The 23,265-nt window shown below is 37.7% G+C and overlaps 1 protein-coding gene across 2 annotated transcripts in view; it reads left to right on the forward strand.

Moving 5' to 3' along the window:
• Window positions 1-23,265, forward strand: part of CDK14 (cyclin dependent kinase 14) — a 598,852-nt gene that overhangs the window by 143,449 nt on the left and 432,138 nt on the right. For both annotated transcript variants that reach the window (XM_010354653.2, XM_030932371.1), the window contains one exon: window positions 11,409-11,503. In XM_010354653.2, the coding sequence (XP_010352955.1) occupies window positions 11,409-11,503 (95 nt within the window). The remainder of the gene's footprint in view (window positions 1-11,408; window positions 11,504-23,265) is intronic.

Below are 23,265 nucleotides of genomic sequence, written 5' to 3' on the forward strand. Positions count from 1 at the left end.
GATCTTAGCTTGCTGGGCACCATGGAGGTGAGACCTGCCCAGCCAGACCACTTGGCTTCCTGGCTTCAGTCCCCTTTCCAAGGGAGCGAACAGTTCTGTCTCCCTGGGATTCCAGGTGCCACTGGGGTATGAAAAATAAACTGCTGCTGCTAGCTCAGTGTCTGCCCAAACGGCTGCCCAGTTTTGTGCTTGAAACCCAGGGCCCTGGTGGCCTAGGCACCGGAGGGAATCTCCTGGTCTTTCGGTTGCGAACACTGTGGTAAAATAACAGTATCTGGGCTAGAGTGCACTGTTCCTCCTGGTACAGTCTCTCATGGCTTCCCTTGGCTGGGGGAGGGAAATCCCTCGACCCATTGCGCTTCCTGGGCGAGGGATTTCCTACCCAGGTTTGGCTAGCCCTCTGTGGGCTGCACCACCTGTCCAACCAGTCCCAGTGAGATGAACCGGGTACCTAAGTTGGAAATGCCAAAATCACTTGCCTTCTGTGTCAATCTCGCTGGGAACTGCAGATGGGAGCTGTTCCTATTTGGCCATTTTGCCAGCCAATCCTGTCTGCTGCCTATTTGTTCTCTGCCCTGTTGTGATAAGAAGGGATACTTTATTATGTTTTTGGTTGTTTGTTTGTTTGTTTGTTTTGGTGGAAAAGTTAATTTTCACCAGATTCTGAATTGGGCAGAAAATGGAGACAGTAACACTTTTTGCATAACGCCATTTTCCATCCCCTGCAGCAGTGTAAAGGATTGATTGGTTAATACCCATGGGAAGCATGGGAAAGCAAGGGAGCCTTATAGACACAGGTGTTACTTTTTACAATGCTTAGAGGATGTAACAATGGCTGATAAGCATCAAAGGAAGACCCTCTTTCCTTAAGAGTCACCATGATTTATGTCATGCTTTTATCATTATTTTAAAAAAAATATTAGTTATCTTTTATAAGCTCCAAGAGTAGAGCTGAAAAGGAAGGAGAACGTGATAAAAGTATGGCATTACAGCTACTGTTTTAATGAGGAAAGCATTGTTTTTTGGAAATACTGTGTTAGAAACTATTTTAAAATACCATGCCTTCCCAACTGTATACATCTATATGCTCTTCACATACAGGCCATTATATATTAGAAGCCTTGACGGAAATCAAGGAACCAAGAATGCCTTGACCTCAGTGGCCATCATGCTAATGTAACTGGCTGATTGTTTTTTTTTCTTCAGATAGTGGCACTTTAAAATTCATGCAAAATATAAAGAATGTGATTTTATTTATAGTGGTATATTTTAAGAGGGTGTTTGACAGGGTTTTAAAATTTGTTTCAGACATATATTGAGTGTCCACTTTTCCTAGGACTAGTCCCTGTGTAGTGTTTAATACTGTCATTGATATGACAAACCTTCCCTCCCCTATTCCTGCCACCTCCCCTAACCCAGCTGTGCTCCTCAGTAGCTGCAATTCTTGGGAGTACTACGGGAGATTTCCTGTCTTGCTGGACCAATTTAGAAGGGATTTCATTGAGTTGTGCTGTCATAAGCTGATCTTAAAGAGGGCATATTTTCAGAAACTCGTATTTAGGTTAAGGTCCTCTCTACATTCCACAAATTGCTCCAAATTTACCTCTTTTCATCACCATAAAAATCTATATCCCATGATAGGCAGGCCTAATCTGGGAGATGTGGGAGGAGGGTGCAAACCTGCAAATGAGAGTTTCACTTCAGTTTTTAGATACTTGTTCTTGGGGTGTGGCGGATGTCTCATCTTGGCATTACTTCCTCTTCTAGGGAGTGGAAAATTCCCAGATTAGAACCAAACCCCGTTGACAGGTTGTTACCATGTGTGGTGTTTGGATCCGTACCTCTGTGCAGCACCTAGATCTATTTTATAACCCAAGTTACCTATCAATGATGCATTACCTTAGTGTGACTATAATAGGGCTGTCAATGCTGGGTGATAAAGCTTGTTCTGGAGATCAAAGGCAAAATAAAAATTAGCCCAGTCAGGTTTGACTTTAAATCCTTATTTAATGGGGCCACGTGGTTCTGATTAAATCCTTCCTCTCTCACCCTGATATCCACTCTCACAGTTACAGTGTAATGTACTGGAGAAGTGATTCTCCATTATGGTTTTCCTCAATTCAGGGGTACTCAGCAATCTTAAGCAAGGAGTTATGTGTGAGGGTTAAAATTAATTTTCAATGAAGTCAGTATGAAGCTATGGACATTCTTACTGGATATCATGGTATCATTACAGTGAACACTGAGGTATTCTCATGAAGTATATAAAAATGCAGTTCAGACACCCATGCTTGCCTCTGCGAGTGGGGTTTCAATAGAAGACAGACTGAAGCATGTTTAGTATTTCCTCTGTGCGGGTAAGAGTTAGGGCTCTGTGGGAATATTACACCAGTATAATAGTAACAAAGAAAATCGTTTTCAATTCTGATCATCTTGGTTTGAATTCCAGTTCTGCCAGTAACTGTTAAGATTTTAGATGAGTGAGTTTATTTTTTCAGTCTGTAAATTATTCATGTTCAAATGGGGATAGTAATAGAACCAACCTTATGGTGGTATTATAGAGATTAAGTTTATGTAATGCATATAAAATGATTAGCTTAAGGCCTGGTACGTAATCACTTGATGTTAGCTAGTTGTTGTTATTATTATTACACAGACAATGAACTAGAGCTGTCAAGGGTTAAGAACACCTTTATGGCAGAGTGGCAAACATTGTTCAGCTGGAACATTGTGTACACTTTTCATTATCCATGTCAATGTTCCCCTCCGCTAGCCCAGATAATTGACGGTTCTCTATACTTTTATTCATTTTTTTAAAAAAAGTATTGACATCATCTCATTAAATTTCACATCTGTGTGCAGTTAGTGTCTGTTAGAAATTGCTGATTAGCCTTGTATTTCCACGTCTCTAAAGTGGTATCTCAAGGCTACACTCTAAGTAGGGAAATGATAAGCAGAGAATAGTTGTCCCATAAAGCTGTTTCTCATCCATCCACATATCTGACATCAAAAAGCCAAAGATAATGTTTAAGATTGACTATACCTTGGTTTGATCCAGCATCTTTATTTAAATGTGATGATTTAATAAAGTTGCAAGGAAAAAAAGACACAGGCCTCAACTTTAATTATAAAAATCTCTCCTTCTGAATTGTTCTTTTTTTTACTTATTTGATAGGAAGAATTTTATTATTGACCTCTTTAAAGATTTGGCATTTGGATTCCTTATTTATATATATAGTAATTATAGATTAGACCATTTCTGCATACTTAATATAGGGGACTCACTTTATAAGACTCTAACTGTCAAAGCGGAGACTGTCTCTTGGATGCATCCTATTCCATAGGCCTATTCTTTTGTAGACTAGGAAAAGTTTTAGATAGGAATTACATGCCTTTGATTCTTCCTATGGAGTCAGCATGATTGATTTGTAAGTTACAGAATATTTCCACAATGTCTACCTATCAGTTTCACAGGGCAAATAATGTTGATTGTTTTACCACAAAATATGGGAAAATATTAATTTTTTGCCATTGTAGTGTTAACAGAATATAGAATACAACCACAGCAGTTAATGCATCCAAATCCGATTAATTAGATAGACTGCTTTGTACCACTAGCATCTTCCTTTACTAAATCTTTCTTGTGAATGAATGATTTTCATTAAAAAAATTTTGTTTTCTAATTTCTTCAGTAGTTTTTTCAAGTAGTAAGTTTAATATGGTCTGTCTTAAAAACAATTACATTAACTCTTTTATACAAAGCTATCTATGTAGAGTGAATATATCATTTCTAGAAAATTATTTGTGCCTTTCCAGAAAGAGAAAATTTTGTCTTCCTATTCTCTTGCCAAGTGGTGACTGTGTCTTATACTTACTTTAAGTAGTCATTAGCAGTTTATCTCCTAATAAGAATAAAAAGGTAATTTTCCGCTGCTACATTTTTAACTTAGATTGGATTCATTCTTAAAGGAGCACAAAAGCAAACACACAGACCTCTCATTCTGATTTTAAATAATTTAGAGTGGAACTGTGAACACAATATTTTCCCCATTGAAGATCATTTTATACTGAAGTTTAATATAGGTTTTTAAATTTCTATTTAAAACTTAGGCTCAGGAGGGTGATGGTAAAGTGTGACATTCACAAGCTGTTTCCTGGTGATGAAAAATGCATGAGAACATAACCCACACAGGACTAGTCAGGCGACTTTGAATGTAATTTTCCATTAAATTTTACTTGATTTAACTCAACACATGGTTTGTATCTTACAAATTTCTTGAAGAAAAAAATAGGTGGTCCTAAGGGAATATAATGCTTAAAGAGCTCATCATTGTAATCATAGTTTAAATTACATGGAACCGAGTTAAATTCCTAAAAAAAATCTTATACCCTCCCCTCCCTTCTTCTCCTCCCTCCATTCCTTTCTATATTATTTTTTGAAATATCTTTGTCCTTCATATATATATATACACACATATATATATCTATATTTTATGCTATCTGCATATATTTTATATATATATATACACATATATATATGGAGAGAGAGAGAGAGAGAGAGAGAGAGAGAGAGAGAGAGAGAGTGTGTGTGTGTGTGTGTGTGTGTGTGTGTTATGGACTGAATGCTGTTCCCTTAAAATTCCTATGTTGATGTCCCAGCCCCCAGTACCTGAAAATGTAACTGTATTTGAAGGTAAGGTTTTAAAAGCGGTGACTAAATTAAATTTTGGTCATTGGGTATGACCCTAATATAATATGACTGATGTCGTTGCAAGAAGTGTAGAGACACCAGGCATCCCGTCAGCCAGAGGGAAGGCCATGTGAGGACACATGAGAAGGTGGCCATCTGCAAGCCAAGGAGAGAGGACTCAGGAGAAACAAACCCTGCCAAAACCTTGATCTTGGACTTCTAGCTTCCAAAACTGTGAAAAAATAAATTTTTGTTGTTGAAGCCACCAAGTATGTGGTGTTTTGTTATGACACCTCTAGCAATCCATACATATGTATAAAATAAACCCTTGTTATTTGGTTAGGATTTTTTCTTTAAACACTGTTAATTTGTGTTGCTAGTTTTGTTTTCTCATACTGAGTGCTAGCAAAATTTGTGCTGCTAGTTTTGTTTTCTCATACTGAATGCTAAAAGGGGGCAGATTACTTAGATGGCTTTACTTTAAGGAAAAATATTTAATTGAAATTCAGTGTATGGTCTTGGGCAAATCGGTGTTTCTGGGAAGTTTTCATTTTTATACATTTATATTAGAGTAAATGATGCCTACAGTGTTATGTAGCTCTAGGAGCTCTGATTTTGTGAAGGCAGGAATTCTATTTTTGATCTATATTTCATTATAAAATTAGTAATCATGGAGCTTGAGGAGGAATTGACCCCACATTGAATGCTTGGTCAGGAAATGGGTTACTGTTGTGTCCAGCAGTACAGATTGAGTACTTGACCCTGGAAGCTTTCTTGCAGCACTTACTAATTTTCCAGCAGTTCTCTCAGCATTTGCCACAGTCGTTCCTCCACTGAGGTGCCACTGTCTAGAGATAGGCTGGATTAATAGTTGGGACTCTCAAAGATGAACTTGTTTCTTCTCTTTTTATTGGCATTAATGATGAGTAACAGTAGTTGCCTGATAATACCTCCTCAGTCTACACAGCTTTAGGCAACCTTGTGCTATATACACCTCGAAAGATCTGACTTTAGATTTTGCAAAAATCTGTTTAGTTCCATACATAAATTAGGTTCTTTTTCATTACACAGAATAAGGAAACAACCTCATGGAAGTTTATGTGTAGTGGGTTGACTTCAACCATTGAGCCTTTACTCTATTTACAGGTGAATTGGATAGTAGAAAATTTTATTATGTGCCTGTTTTCTACAATCTCTGTGGCCTTAATTTTAAGCCCCTAACGTTTGGACATATTTAGAGATATATTTGTTATTGTAAGGATTAACATAATAGGTTCCTATTTTATGGAAGAGATTAGTATCTAAAGCACAAATACTCATTAATAACTGCCAAATAGTGGAAGTTGGGTGGTTTCCTGTCTTGTTCTTGCATTTAAAAGTAATGGATCAAATATTTCACCATTTAATATGAGGTTTGTTACAGGTTTCTATAAAAATAATATTGAATTTGGAACCTTTCCTTTGTTGCTAGATTACATAATTTTTTTATTTTATTTCGGATACACAGTATACTGAATTTTAAAAATTATATTTCAGGATTTTTCTCTTATGTAGTGAAATATATTAGTAAATTTTTTGAGGTTGAATCATTTTTGAATTCATGAGATAAATCTCATTTGGCCCTGGTATATTATTCTTGTAGCATATTTGCAGAAATTAATTTTTAAAAATTTTCTTAGAATTTTTGCTCCTGTGTTTGTGATACTTGGCCTTTTGTTTAATTAGTTAGTTAATTTTGGTAATAGGGTTTTGCTAGTTAGAAGCATTTTATATTTTTATGCTATCTGCTTCATACAACTTAGTATATCTGTTTCTTAAATTTTAGTAGAAGTTGCCCTTAGAAGATTCTATTTTTAAGATTAATTCTGTAAATTTATTCTGTTTATTGTGTCTTAGTTTTTGTATTTTGCTGAGGTCAATTTGGGTAATTAATTTTTTCTAGAAAGTATGTACTAAATTTTGAATATTTTGGTATAAAGCTGTTTATAGTATTCCAGGTTAATTAACGACAACAAAAACATTCGTTCTTAAACTGAGTTATGTTCTCTTTGTATTTCCAGTGTTTAGTTCTCTTTTTAGTGAGACTTTCCAGATAATTATCTGTTTTAATGGTCTTTACAAATAGCATTTGGTTTTATTAATCATGTTTATAATACTTTTGTCTTGTATTTTACAAATATCTTTCATTGTCTTTAATAATCTCTTCCTACTCTGTTCTTTGTTGCTTCTTTTCTAGCTGCCATTAAAAGTCTAAATCATACTGCTTTATTGTTTTCTATTATATGCATATATTTAAATTTTCTTTTATGTGTTGATTTGGCTGCATGCCATAGGTCTTAAATGGTCATGCTCTCATTGTCACATATTTATGAATTTTAAGTTTTGATTTTTTTAAACCCATATTGTTAAACTATTCAGCTTTAATTTTTTTATTTCAACAAGATAGCATTTGTTGTATATATTTAAGATACACAGATTGAGTATCCCCTATCTGAAATGCTTGGTACAGAGGTATTTTGGCTTTAAGATTTTTTTGGATTCTGGAATATACATGAGATATCTTAGGAAGGGGACTCCAAGTCTAAACATGAAATTCACTTATGTTTCATATATAGCTTATATGCATAGTCTGAATGTAATTTTATACAATATTTTAAATAATTTTGTGCACCTGTCACATGAGGTCAGGTGTGGAATTTTCCACTTGTGGCATTGTGCGGTGTTCAAAAAGTTTCAGATTTTTGGAACATTTTGATTTTAAGGTTTTTGGATTAGGGATTCTAACCTATATAGCGTGGTGTTATGGGATACATATAGATAGTGAAATGATTACTGTAGTGAAGCAAATTAACATGTCTATCATCTCATATAGTTACCCATTTTTTTTTGTTGTGGCAAGAACAGCTAAAATCTACTCATTTAGCAGGAATCCCAAATACAGTACGATTTTGTTAATTATAGTCTTAATTTCTTTTCTTTTTTTTTTTTTTTTGAGACGGAGTCTCGCTCTGTCGCCCGGGCTGGAGTGCAGTGGCCGGATCTCAGCTCACTGCAAGCTCCGCCTCCCGGGTTTACACCATTCTCCTGCCTCAGCCTCCCGAGTAGCTGGGACTACAGGCGCCCGCCACCTCGCCCGGCTAGTTTTTTGTATTTTTTAGTAGAGATGGGGTTTCACGGTGTTAGCCAGGATGGTCTCTATCTCCTGACCTCGTGATCCGCCCGTCTCGGCCTCCCAAGTGCTGGGATTACAGGCTTGAGCCACCGCGCCCGGCCTATAGTCTTAATTTCTAATTTAATTGCATTGTGTTCAGAAAAAGCAACTTGAAATGTTTTTGCAGTTTTCAATATTGAGATTATCTTTGTGACTTAATCTATGATCATTTTTTGGTGAATTTTAAATGTGTGCTTGAAAGAATATAAATATATGAATATGTATATTAATTAAGCCGTTGTTTCTAATATTTGAGCCCCATAGATTCCTTAATTATTAGTTACTTGCTTGCTCTGTCGATTAGTAGTGTATGCTTGTCTTTCATTATCACCAACAGATTCTTGCTTTATTGCTACTAACAATTGTTTGATACATTTCAAAATTATGTTATTTGGCCTTTACTAGTTTACTAGTTTATTAGACTTCTTGGTGGATTTTTAACATTCATTTTTTATGGGAGATACTAATTTAATCTATTTATTGTTTTGTAAATTCTGTCTTGTCTGCTATCAATACTACTATTGGTATTATTTTTAAAAATGCTTATTGAGCTATATTTTTCCCTTACTCCTTTATTTTCAGATTTACTCTTTTTAAATCTCTTCTTAATAGCATATTGCTATATTTTTTTTTTTATTTTTTTAATCGGAGAGCTTTTCCTTTAATAGGGGAAGTTGATTCATTTATGTTTATTGTAATCATTGATATGTTTTGACTTAACTTTATTCTTATTTTATAAAATTTTACTTTGCATGCTTTCTTACTGAATATGCCTTCTCCTCTAACCTCTCACTCCTTACCCTCTTTCTCTTTCATTGCATTTTTTTCCCATTCCTCCCTCCCCAATTTGTTTGGGATTTGTACACCTTATTTATATCAATTTACTGATTACCTTTTAAAGGTTAAGAAACATTCTAAAAGGTATGCATTTGGGGTTTCAATCTGTATCTGCAATGTATTCTGATTTATTCAAGAAAGCTCAGTGTGGTTTTATTTCTTCCTTTCCTACTGTTCCTTGCCTTGTCCCCCCATCACTCCAGCTACATCTTACATTGAGATAATTTTATATCTAGATTTTTTTCTGTGAGTAGTAAAATTGTTGTGTTTCCATGTTTCACTTGAGGGACTGCCTTGAGTGTAGTATTAATTATGCAAAATTATTTTTCCTTTTAATTTTGAAAATATTGCTTAACTGTCTTTTTGCAGCTATTACAATCTGTGACAATACATTTGCTGACTAAATTTTCTATTTAGATGCAACCTCTCCCTTAAGTTTTCTGGGAGAATTCTGTTCAGCCATTCAGCTTATTACTTTTTTAGCCTCTGGGGTTCAAGCAATTCTCCTGCCTCAGCCTCCCCGGTAGCTGGGACTACAGATGTGCACCACCACGCCCAGCCAATTTTTGTACTTTTAGTAGAGATGGGGTTTCACCATGTTGGGCATGATGGTCTCGATCTCCTGACCTCATGATCCGCCTGCCTCTGCCTCCCAAAATGCTGGGATTACAGGTGTAAGCCACCGCGCCTGGCCTATTTAAAGTTATCCTTACTTGCAATGTCAACTTGCCTTCCAAGCTTTTAGCTTATCTGCCCACTGAATTTTATTCTTCTCTTTTAGGATGTTGATTTTCCTAAAATGATTTGTGATTTTTGGTTGTATACTCATATTTGTACTTGAGAATCACTGTCAGCTTATTTTATTTTCTGTAAATTGTCTCTGCTGACTGTGTGAAAGGGATTACAGCTTGGGGGATGGGGAGACATTGCTTTTTCTCTGGGTATTGGCTACTTGAGTCCTTGCTCTGCTCAGATACCACACTCTAAGCCGTCTCCTGAGCAGATGCCTCTGCAGCTTGCTTGGGAGGACACTGCAGTCTCAACTGTTTATGTGTTGATTGGTCTCATGTTCACTTAGAGGTTCCTGCTTCTTTTCTTTAATAGTCTTCTCCTACATGGTCAGGCTTTTCCCTGAAGTTTTGATTCTGATTACCTTCTTTCAGAATTCTTCAAGATTTCTGATTAGATATTGGCACTCTTTTTTGTTTTCTGTTTCTAATTCTGATTTATTATTTTTGAAAAGTAACTTTTCAGTCATGATGGGGTATTTTGGGTGGGAAGGAAGTAAGAAACAGTGTATTCAACTGGCCACATAAAATCCTAATAAATAGTAGGAGTTAGAATCGTTGCCCACATGTGTGTTTTTTGGTAAGTGGTACAGGAGTATACTCAAAAGTAGTGTTCAAGCCCAACTTCAAGAATACAAGTTCTAAACTTCTGAAGTTGGTTATTTATGAAGTACTACAAATATTAGCCACCTTTTATGAATTGTGTATATGTGTATATATATATTTATATTGGAATAAATATCTTTAATAAGATATTTTTCATTCCTTGTGTAATTATCATTTTCTAATATGCTTTGGTATTACCCTTTTATTTAATAGCAACAGTATAATAATAGATCATTTCTTATTGAAATAGAAGGTGAATGCTTCTCCACCATGGAGGACAACACTCCACTTTTCTTGCTCCATAGTTAAAGTTGGAGTGGGAGTTGAGCACAATAAGAGTGATGAGGTCACTCCCTCTTAGCATTTTTTTGGTCCTGTTGGGATGTGACCTGTCTTAAGGAAGAGTTATTTGGTGGCAGCTATGCCTTAAGGATTGATTTATGTGTATGTAAGAGAGTTCCATTTTGTATTAGTGATAGCTGAGTGATAACATCTTCTGATTATCTGTTTGAATTATCACTAAAAGGTATCAGAGGAGTACCTTTATCTGGCTGAATATTATACCATCATGATTTACAACGGGATACAGTAAATATTTTCAGCTTTGTCAGCCATGTGATCCGTATTGGAACTACAGCTCTGTTGTAGTTTGAAAATCATGAAAAAATATACAAGTGAATGACCATGACCATGTTTCAGTAAAACTTTATGAACACTAAAATTTAATTTTCATAGTATTTTCACATATCGTGAAATGTTATTCTTGTTTTGCTTTGTTTCCTTCAACCATTAAAAAAGTAAAACTATTCTAAACTTATGGGATATACAAAAACAGGTAGTGGGCTGGATTTGACCCATGGGCCACAGTTTGCCAGCTCATAATTTAGAAGATTGTGTAATAATATGTAAAGTATTCACAATTTATTGAATAAAAAAAGGGAGGGTCAGGTTAAAAAACAGTAGATATAGTGCAATTTCATTTATGTAAGAAAGCAATCATCAGCTTACAGATAGCACTGGAAGAGCAGATATCAAAATATTAACAGTGGTTCCCTGGTTAGATTATGGGAATAATTTCATTCTACATTGTGTTTATTTGCATTTTTTGAGTTTTGTACCCTGTTTATTATGTTGTTTTGAAAAATAAATATGTACGCCAGAAAAAACAGTTATTTAAAAAGTGACAGAGAATCTGTACATTCTCAGCAAAATCATGGTATTTGTTGTTAATTAATTTGATATAATCTGTTTTGCTTACCCTGTGCTTCATTTTTAGCCAACAAGTCCCAAATTTGGAAAAGCTGACTCATATGAAAAGCTGGAAAAACTAGGGGAAGGATCTTATGCTACAGTATACAAAGGGAAAAGCAAGTAAGTTCATTATTTTTGGAATATTTCACATGTGCAGTGTATCAGCCCTCTTATTACTAAATAGCATTTTATTTAATTCTTATTTAATATACAATAGATTTTCCTCCCTCAGGGTATCTTTTTTTTTTTCTTTTGGCAAGTGTATAAAACTCATTGGAATTGGTATACCCTGCTAGTAAACAGTTTTTCAGACTGTTCAATTTATTTTTCTGTTTAACACTCCTCCCCACAACATTGTTTTCTCTTTCTTTCAAAGGAGTTGGAACCGTCTAATGAGAATTCATTTCCAGGTGAATTATGTGATTAATTTCTCATAGAGATTTAGTGTTGGGAATAGGAGTATTGATTTGGCAATACCAAATGTATTGGCCATTCTTGGGGTCTTTTTAAATTAAGCTTTTACTCCATCTTTCAGAAGTCTCTTAAAAAAAGGCAAACTTTTCTTTTTCTTTCTGTCTGATTTGGCATCATGCTGCATATATTTTCTATAGAGAAACAACTCTCTCCTCCTTTTCTTCTTTCTCTCCATTGTTCTCTGTCAGTCAGGGCACAGATTTGGATTCTTAAAAAGCTTGTCCTCATGTGTTTCTGATTGACCTCCTTCCTCTCCCTTATTGATTAAGGACAGAGTTAGTGACATGTAGTTGCAGATAAATTAATGCTATCTCTGCAACAACCACAGAAGTCACAAACTTTGTTTTAACTTTATAACTCTACCAGATGATGTTGCAAAATAATTTTCGATACCGGCCCTGTTACCTCTGTTTAAAATCTTTATAGAAGATAGGACTTTTTTTTTTTTTTTTTCTGAGACAGCATTTCGCCCTGTTGCCCAGGCTGGAGTACAGTGGCCTGATAACGGCTCATTGCATTCTCAACCTCCTGGGCTCAAACAGTCCTCTTGCCTTAGCCACCTGAGTAGCTGGCACTACAAGCATATGCCATCATGTCTGGCTATTTTTTAAAAAATTCTTTTGTAGAAACAGAATTTTCTTGTGTTGCCCAGGCTGGTTTTAAACTCCTAGGCTTAAGTGATCCTCTGGCCTCGGACATACAAAGTGTTGGGATTACAGGCGTGAACCACTGCACCCAACCAGATTAGGACATTGTAACTTAAGTAATTAGAAGATATAGAAGAGAACAATTCTCTGAAGGATCATTCTAAATACATAGTTGGAAATTTTGATTATGTGCTAATTTAGGTAATCTTAGGATTTTCAGGAGTGTGGTGTTATACCTGTTTGTTCATGTTTCTTAAGTTTAGAAAATGAAATATTCCTTATCAAGAAAGATATGTGTAAGGCAAAAATACCGTGAAGTCAAAAGTAGTAGTATTAATTTTGAGACTTGTAAAAAAAAGTTTGCAAAAATTGTGCAGGGAGCCGTCTTCATTCTACACCCAGGCAGATTGGAGCACCCGCTTGCCTGGTTCTGCATCCTGAACTGCTCCACCCCCTCTGTCCAGAGATCCTGGTATAGCGGAGCCCTCTTCACTCCATGCCCAGGCAGATCTCCAGGCATTCAAAGCACCCGCTCACTTCACCTGGATTGGCAGCCTCAGTTGCCCCACCCTTCCTTTGCAGGCATCCAGGTGCAGGAGGGGCCCTTTCTGCTTCACATCCAGGCAGATCTCCAGGCAGTTAGAGCACCTGCTCACCTGATTCAGCATCCTGAGTCACTCACTCTCTCCTGTGCAGAGACCATGGTGCAGCTGGGCCTTCTGTGCTCCACACCCAGGCAGATCTCCAGGCATTTGGAGCACCAGTTCACCTGGAATGGCAGTCTAAGCTGCCTCACCCTTTCTACACAAAAACTCTGGTGTAGCAGGGTCCTCTTTCCTCCATGCCCTGGCAAATCTCCAGGGATCTGGAGTACTTACACTCCTGGATTAGGAGTTTAGGCTGCCTCCACTTCCTCTGCATAGGCTTGGGACTGCGGATGTTTCCCAGTTTCATGCTTAGGCACACCTCTGGGTGCTTGGTGGTTTTCCACTGGATTCTCCAGTGCTAGTGCTTGTTGCCTGCCATCAGGGGATGACCATCTTGCCTCCTGCGCCCCAGGACTGAGAATGGAACTCAGAACACTGTGGACTCCAAAGATCAGCCCATTGCCTAAGGCAACAGAGAGCATCCCCCCATAAATAAGGATCAAGTATATATCCAGCCACGTTGGCTGCAGTAGGTTCTTACCCATAAGTGCCATCCACTGGCTCTGGGTCAAACTGAACAGCCCCATATAAAAGCTGCTGATAGAAATGCATAGGGCTATAGAAGCAAAGACAAAAGATCCTACCCAGCATCCTCTGCAGTCACAACACAGAGGGACTGGGGAGAAGGGAAAGGGAAAGGAAAAAAAAAAAAACACATCAATAATATTATAGAGAAAGAAAGAAAAAGAAAAAATCCAGTCTGTACAAAAATAATCACAAAAATTATGGTGCCATTATCTCCAGATGAGAAGGAACCAGCACAAAAATTCTGTTATTGTGAAAAATCTGAATGTCATGACACCACTGAAGGATCACAGTAACTCTCCAGCAATAATTTGTGACCAAAGTGGAAACTCAGAAATGACAGATAAATAATTCAAAGCATGAATTACAAGGAAACTCAGTAAGATCCAAGACATGATTCAAAATCTACACAAAGAAACTTCTAAATCAATCCAGGAAATGAAGAAAGAGATCTAACATCTTAAAAGGAAATCAGTCAGCATTTGTAGAATTGAAAAGCTCACTTAAGGAATTTCAGTACAATTGAGGCCAGACATAGTGACTCACTCCTGTAATCCCAGCACTTTGGGAGGCCAAGGCGAGCAGATCATCTGAGGTCAGGAGTTTGAAACCAGCCTGGACAACATGATGAAACCCCGTCTCTACTAAAAATACAAAAATTAGCTGGGTGTGGTGGTGCATGCCTATAATCTCAGCTACTCCAGAGGCTGAGGTATGAGAATAGCTTGAATTTGGGAGGTGGAGGTTACAGTGAGCTGAGATCACGCCACTGCACTCCAGCTTGGGCAACAGAGCAAGACTGTCTCAAAAAAAAAAAAAAAAAAAAAAAAAAAAAAGAGAAAAGAAAACAGTTGAAAGCTTCAATAGTTTAGACCAAGTGGAAGAAATAATTTCAGAGCTTGAAGACCAATCTTTTTAACTAACCCAGACAAAAATAACCAGGTTTTTTAATGAACAAAGTCTTTGAGAAATATGGGATAATGTAAAGTGATCAAACCTACAAATTATTGGCATTCCTGAGTGAGACAGAGAAAAGGTAAACAACCTGGAAAACATATTTGAGGGAATAATCCCAGAAAAATCCCCTAATGTTGGTAGAGAGGTAGATATCCAGATTCAAAAAGTCTGGAGAACATCTGTGAGATACTATGTAAAATGAACATCACCAAGACATACTCACCAGGATATCTAATGTCAATGCTAAAGAAAAAATGTTACAGAGAAAAAGGCAAGATGACATATAAAAGGAACACCATTAAGCTAACAGTGGATTTCTCAGCAGAAACCTTACAAGCCAGGAGAGTTTGGGGGCCTGTTTTCAGCATTCTTAAAGAAAAGAAATCTCAGCCAAGAATTTCATATCCCACCAACCTAAGCCTCATAAGCAAAGGAGAAATAAAATGTTTTCCAGACAAGCAAGCGCTAAGGGAATTTCTTACCACTAGATCAGCCTTACAAGAGATCCTTAAGGGGTAAACATGCAAATGTAAGAACAATACCCACTACTGCAAAAACACACATAAACACATGACCCACAGATTCTGTAAAGCCACCACAAAATAGAAACTGTAACGCAACCAAGCAACAACTTCATGATAGGCTCAAAACACTATATATCAATATTCACTTTGAATATAGACTGACTAAACCTCACACTTTTAAAGGGCACAGAATTGTAAGTTGGATTAAGGAAAAAAAACAAACAAGACTTATCTCTCTGCTGCTTTCAAGAGACCCATCTCACATGTGATTACACCAGTAGGCTCAGAGTAAAGGATTGGAGAAAGATCTATCACTCAAGTGGAAAACAAACAAGAGCAGGAGTCACTATTTTTATATCAGATAAAAGACTTTAAGCCAACAACAATAAAATAGGAGAAAGAAGGGCGTTACATAATGATAAAGTGTTCAATTCAACAAGAAGACTTAACTATCCTAAATATATATGCATGCAACAATGGAACAACCAGATTCCTGAAACAATTACTTGTAGACCTACAAAAGGACTTAGCCACACAGTAATAGTAGGGGCTTCAACAACCTACTGACAGCATTAGACAGATCATCAAGGCAGAAGACTAACAAGGAAATTTTGGACTTAAATTCTACCCCTGACCAACTGGACCTAATAGGCATCTACAGAATGTGCCATCCCCATTAACCACAGAATATACGTTCTTCTTATTTGCATTTAGGACAGATGACCACATACTCAGTCATAAAACAAGTCTCAATAAATTTAAAAAAAAAAGTTATACCATTCATACTCTTAGACCAGAGTGGAATAAAAATAGGAATCAATATCAAGAAGATTTCCCCAAACTTCGCAATTACATGGAAATTAAACAACTTGCTCCCGAATGACTTTTGGTACAATTAAAGCAGAAGTCAAAAAATTCTTAGACATAAATGAAAACAGAGACAAATCATACCAAAATCTCTGGGATACAGGAAAAGCAGTGTTAAGAGGAAAGTTTACAGCACTAAATGCCTACCTAAAATAGTTAGAAAGATCTTAAATTAACTAACATCACACCTAGAGGAACTAGAAAAACAAGAACAACCTAACCCCAAAACCAGAAGAAGAAAAGACATAACTAAAATCAATGCAGAACTGACTGGAATTAAGACCTAAAAATATATTAAAAATCATTGAAACCAAAAGTTGGTTCTTTGAAAGGATAAAGATCAATATAACACTAACTAAAAGAAGAGAGAAGATCCAAATTAGCACAATGAGAAATGGCAAAGGTGACATTACAATTATCCCATGGAAATAACAAAAGATTGTCAGAGACTATAAAGTAGAAAATCTAGAGGAAATTGGTAAATTTCTGAAACACATAACCTCCCAAGATTGAATCAGGAAGAAATGGAAACTCTGAACAGACCAATATCAAGTTCCACAATTGAATTAGTAGTAAAAACCTACCAACCAAAAAAAGCCCAGGACTAGATTGATTCATAGCCAAGTTCTACCAGAAGTACAGAAAAGAGATGGTATCAATTCTACTGAAACTATTGCAAAAAACCGAGAAAGATGGACGCTGCCCTAGCATCGAGGATGATGAAGCCAGCAGCATCCTGATATGAACAACTAGACACAAAAATCCTCAACAAAATACCAGCAAACCAAATCCAGCAGCGCATCAAAAAGATAAGTCACCACAATCAAGTAGGCTTCATTCCTGAGATGCAAGGTTGGTTCAGAATTCACAAATCAATACACGTGTTTCACCACACAACAGTATTAAGAACAAAAACCATTTGATCATCTCAGTCGATTTGCAAAAAGCCTTTGATAAAATCCAATATCCCTTCATGATAAAGACCCTCGATAAGCTAGGCACTGAAGGAACATAGCTCAAAATAATAAGAGCCACCTATGACAAACCCACAGCTAACATCATACTGAACTGACAAGATCTGGAAGCATTCCCCTAGAGAACTGGAAAAAGACAAGGATACCCACTCTCGCCACTCCTATTAAAACGTAGTACCAGAAGTCCTAGCCAGAGCAATCAGGCAAGAGAAAGAAATAAAAGGCATCCAAATAAGAAAACAAGTCAAATTATCCATCTTTGCTGACAATATGATTCTATACTTGGGAAACCCTAAAGATTCTGCGAAAAAGCTCCTGGAATTGAAGAATGACTTCAGTACAGTTTCAAGCCTCCTGGTCACATATAGTACTTAATTTCCTCCAAGTGGAGATGAAAGCCATTGCCTACTCACCTGCTTTAAGAGATGACAGGCTGTCTGGCTTTGCTTGCATTAAGGTGGCTAAGTCAGGCTGAAGAATAACAGCTACATGTCATATTGCAGGACTTGAGAGCTAAGTTTGGAGTGTCCCTATAGTGCTACATAATTTAAATAGCCAACTAATTGTTGGGATCCCTGTTCTAATACTCCTCACCATTCTCCCATAAATGTGTGCATCCCAACTGCCATCTTTAAACATAATCTTTAGCATCCTCCCCAAGAACAGCTCTCATTATCTTGCAGTGAAGCTGTCTGGCATTTGTAGAGATACTTGTGATTTTCAGTTTGTGAGCATTTTACACATATGTGTTGGTTTACAGGTGTCATGTTTGGATTTTACCAAAAGCCTCATTGTATTAGTTTGCTAGGGCTTGCAATAACAATGTCCTACAATCTGGGTGGCTTGAACTACACGTATTTTCTCAGTTGTAGAGGCTAGAAGTCTGAAGTCAAGGTGTCTGCAAGGTGGGTTCCTTCTGAGGGTTGTTAGGGAGAATCTGTTCCATGCCTCTCTCCTAGCTTCTGCTGGTGTGCTGGCAATCTTGGGCTTTCCTGGCTTCCAGGTGCATCACCCCTGTTGTTGCCTTCTTCTCCACATGGCATTCTTCCAGTGTGTATATGTGTGTGTGAGTGTGTGTGTCTGTCTGTCTGTCTCTGTGTCCAAGTTTTTCCCTTCTGTCAGGCCATGAGTTATATTTGATTAAGGTCCACCCTAATGACCTCATTTTGATTGCCTCCATAAAGGCCTCATTTCAAAAAAAATTGTGTTCTGAGATGCTGAGGTGCTTGGGGTTAGAACCTCAACATACCTTTTTGAACAGTTCAATCCGTAACACTTACTAGTGTCAAACCTCACTAACTTGGCATTTCTTTCATGACAGTGTTGTTCTTTTTCAGCCTGTAATATGTGTCATTCATCCTTTACCTATTGGTTCTTTTTAAAGCAATATAAGCAAAGGATGTTTGTTACTCCCATCAAGAGATTTGTGTAATTTTTTTTTTTTTTTTTTTTTTTAGACAGGGCCTCACTCTGTCACCTAGGCTGGAGTACGGTAGTGCGTGCCATCTTGGCTCATTGCAACCTCTGCCTCCCAGGCTCAGGTGATCCTCCCGCCTTAGCTCCCGCAAGTAGCTGGGACTACAGACAGATGCCACCACACCCAGCTAATTTTTGTATTTTTTTGGTCGAGACGGGGTTTTGCCATGTTGCCGAGACTGGTCTTGAACTCCTGAGCTAAAGTGATCCACCCACCTCGGCTTCCCAAAATGTTGGGATTACAGACATGAGCAACCATGCCCAGCTGTTGTGTGTAATTCTTGATTGTGGAGTAGTTGCTATTAGGCATAGTTTAGAAACTTGAGGAGGAATAGAAAGGGTTTTTAATTATTCTTGATTCTTTCGGATCTCTTATCCATGTAGGAACACATACACTGGGGAGAAGTTAACTGAGATTCCTATACAGGTAGTCTGCTTTGTAATGAGCTTGGCTTCTAACAAATGGCTGGTTGACCCTGTTCACATCAACATACAAAACTCACAAATATGCCTTTTTTTTTTTTTTTTATGAGACCGAGTTTCGCTCTTGTTGCCCAGGCTGGAGTGCAATGGTGCGACACTGGCTCACCGCAACCTCCGCCTCCTGCGTTCAAGTGATTCTCCTGCCTCTGCCTCCCGAGTAGCTGAGATTACAGGCATGTGCCACCATGTCTGGCTAATTTTTTTTGTATTCTTAATAGAGACGGAATTTCTCCATGTTGGTCAAGCTAGTCTCAAACTCCTGACCTCAGGTGATCCGCCCGCCTGGGCCTCTCAAAGTGCTGGGATTACAGGCGTGAGCCACTGTACCTGGCCACAAATATGCTTTTAAGAAAAAGCTTTGAACTTACCACATTCTCATATTTGAGTAGAAAGTTTTTGGTTTTTGATCAATGTTCTCCGGATTTCTTCTGTCTCTCTGTCTCTTTGTCTTTCACTGTCTTTTTATCTCTCTCTCTCTGTTTTTATGTTTAGATGGGGGGTGGCAATTATCATTCTGACCGCTGATCTCTCTTCTGGTTTGATTTTCTGATTATATTCTCTCTTCTAAATTCCTGTAGCATTTAATATAGGATTAAAAATTATGCATTATATAATACTTTGAAAAATTAAAATATATGGCGTTTTAAAATGTCTTTAATTCAGCACCTTGAAATCATCTTTTTACCTCTCAGTTTACCAAGGACTTCTGTATGTTCGGGGACGTGTTAATATTTTTTGAACTTATTCAACTAATGATGAATATTCATTATATTGTTTATAATTATGCCTTTTTTGTGCTGTCGGTGAAAAAGAGGTGATTCAGATGAGGATTCTGCCCTCGGGAAACTTAATCTTGAAGGGGGATGATACAAATACATAAGTAATTCTATATAAATGAAGATGTATTAATACTAGATTCGATATAAGCTAGAATGTAGTGAGAAAGGCCCAAGTAACACAGTGGCTCATGCCTGCAATCCCAGCACTTTGCAAGGGCAAGGTGAGTGGATCACCTGAGGCCAGGAGTTCGAGACCAGGCTGTCCAACATGGTGAAACCCCGTCTCTACTAAAAATACAAAAGTCAGCTGGGTGTGGTGGCATGCACTTATAATCCCAGCTACTCGGAAGGCTGAGGCATGAGAATCACTTGAACCTGGGAGGCTGAGGTTGCCGTGAGTTGAGAACGTGCCATTGCACTCCAGCCTGGGTGACAGAGTGAGACTCTGTCTAAGAAAAAAAAGAATGCCCAGGTAAAATGGTGTGGGGTTTCAAAAGGATGAAGAGAGATGATGTCGACTAAAGTATTTTAAATGTGTTCTCTCCAGTGGCCACTGATTGAGTTTAGAAGCCACATCTTTGTGTACTTTCATATCAAGCCTCCCTCATCACTATCTGTCTTTGTGGAATCCTTGGCACTGTTGCCTTTTGAGGCTTGCTCCTTCTCCCCAAGCAAATATATTGAGATTTTCACTCATTGGTTATCAGACTCTCCACTAAATTTGTTGAACTCTGAGGGTCATAAAGTAAAAGTAAACAGATTCACTTTGATTATTGTGGTAGTTTTGGTTAGACAAAAGTGTTTTGTTTGAGTATTGAAGTGGAATTGGCTTTAAGCAATATAATCTGGGAGGATTGGTGGTTTGCTTATGCATGGGCACCCATGAATACCTGGTTGTTGAAAATAAGAGCTACTACCTCTCACAACTTCAAGACCTAAAGTTGAGACATAGTGGGGCCCATATTCTCCTCAATATACTTTGATCTGCTGGTAGATCACACCTGAGTCCCCCAGGTTCTGCACCCTACCTCAAGTAGTGAGTAGGTATGAGTCTTTGCTCTCCCTGGGACAGGGTCCCCTCTTTTCTTTGCTACTGAATCTAGGGGGTATGTGAGTCTGTAGCTGCTTTTGATTTTCTCAGACTTCACATACCATTTAGAGGAAAAACAGCTTGCTCTTTGTTCTGCTTCTAGAACTGGAGTATTCAGACTAAGTTGTCCCACAGATGATCCTGATCTCTGGTCACTTTCTCTATTTATGTTTAGTTCCTGTTGAGGTGAAGATGCCAAAGCCTTACTTCTGCAGGAGCCTGCTAAATAAAAGCCTGCCCACACTGGTTTGTGCCAGCCATAAATTGTTATCTCAGAGGTCAATGAGAACAATGAAGGAATTTGCTCACTTTACGTAACATGAGATTTATGTGATTGAAAGTGCCAATCTTCTTTTAGCATTTCATCCTGCCAATTTGTACTGAATAATTGAACTTGAATTAAATGACCTCATAAATTGAGAGACTACACCAAACCAAGACTGAAATACACTAAATACGGTTCAAAGAGCTCTTCAAATCCCCAGGAGAAATAGGGGGAAGAAATGCTATTAATTAAAAAAGCAGATGTGCAAGAAGAAAGGCAGCAGCAGTTAACCACCTTTTCAGAATATGTGAGATTAAAGATGCAGTTCTTACTGCTTGCACTGAAGGTCAACTTCATTGAAACACTATCAGGAGGAGTTTGAAGAATTCTAGAAGTCAGTAATCCCCAGATGGAAAACACTAGACTCCTGGTTCATTGAAGCTGCCATCTTAAGTATTGACACCTAGACTGTCATGTGGACTTCAGAGTCCTGAGAGGTTAGCTGCCCACAAGTGGGAGCTTCCTGCAAAGAGACACTGGTCTGATTACATTTTACAAGCTCTGTTGTAGGATGCTGCCGAGGCCCACTCTGTTTCTCGTTAGGTCTGCTCTGACTTCTTTTAGACTTTGGGCTCATGGGCCAAAGCTTATTATTACAGCTCACTTCAAAGATCAAGCCTGTAATCACACTGTTTAATCAAGGGTATGAAAATAACATCACAGTATGATACAATCAGTGTAGTTTTATACTTTAATAAACAAAATACAGCATTACAATGTATAACAGGAGAAACTGAGGGAAGAAAAGCTAACAGAGTAAATGCAGTTCGCTATGTGGGATTTTCTGATCTGTGTTCCTTCAGATCTGTGTATAGGTGGAAGTTTGAAAAGTAGGGTTCCTATCCTTACCTAGTCCAAGGAGGATAATAGCCCACCCACCAACATCTGCTAATTTTGTTTTATTTTTAAGCCCTAAAGCCTACTCAAATTGCAGATTCAGCCTTGACTTCCTTTAGAAGAAGAATGTAGACATTAGAGTCTGGTTCGTTGGTACAGCTGGTTTCATTTAGCTTGCAGCAGATAAACAAACAGTGCTTAATCTTTTTGATGAAAGTGACAGTGGGGATATTGTGTAAGCAAGAAGATGATTTTAATTATTAGACTAAATTGTACTGGAATAACTTTCCTATTAGACTGTGTTTAAACGTATTGACTGCTCTTAGCCATGTGTATTATCAGGGTTCTTTGATCATTTGGACAGGAGACCCTCAATACAATCAGTGATATTTGCTGTTGTTAGCATTGTAGTCATGTGTCAGCTATGCCCATCTGGTGGAAATGGAGGCATTCTTTGGAATTTTTTTCTTTAAAGAGTTAGTGTAGAAATGTTCAATTAGTGAAATAATTGAAAGTCATAATGTGAGGACTCCTAAAACCTCTCTCCCAAAGTGGTTTTTGAGGTGGACTTGGGGAAGGATGTGACTGACTGCAGGTTAAAGCATACCCGTGTTCCTGAGGTGCTTTATTGTTACTGTCGTCCTTTTGTTTAAACCAGGACGGTAGGGAAGCAGCATTTCTAGTCTAAATCAGTGGTTCTCAACTAAGGATAATTTTGTTTGCCAGGATATATTTGATGGTGTCTGGAGACATTTTTGGCTTTCACAACTTGAGGAGTGGTGGTGTCACTGGCATGTAGTGGGTAGAGGCCAGAGATGCTGGGAAATATCCTACGAATGAACAGGACAGTCTCCTGCAACAAAGAATTATTCGGCCCAAAATGACATTAGTGCTGAGATTGAGAAACCCTGGTCTTAACAAGAAATGCATGGAGGCAGTGTCTATTTAAAATAGTGCATTGCTTTTGAGGTTGTAGTAACTCTCTACTGTGTTCTGTGGGCTGAGTGGGCCAGGCAATAGTTGTGTAGTGGTGAATAAAACTGACGTAGTGGTGAACAGAACTGACAGGGCCCCTGTTTTTATTAAGCATGTTATCCAGTGGGGGAGACAGAAATTAATTAAGTCAGCAGACACATCTGTAATTGTAAATTATGTAAAGGAAAAGAGAGCTGAGGAAGAATTAAGACAGAGAGTAGTGGGTTATGTGTATTTGCATA

This window comes from Rhinopithecus roxellana, chromosome 6, assembly GCF_007565055.1.
Source record: "Rhinopithecus roxellana isolate Shanxi Qingling chromosome 6, ASM756505v1, whole genome shotgun sequence".
NCBI classification, from domain to species: domain Eukaryota; kingdom Metazoa; phylum Chordata; class Mammalia; order Primates; family Cercopithecidae; genus Rhinopithecus; species Rhinopithecus roxellana.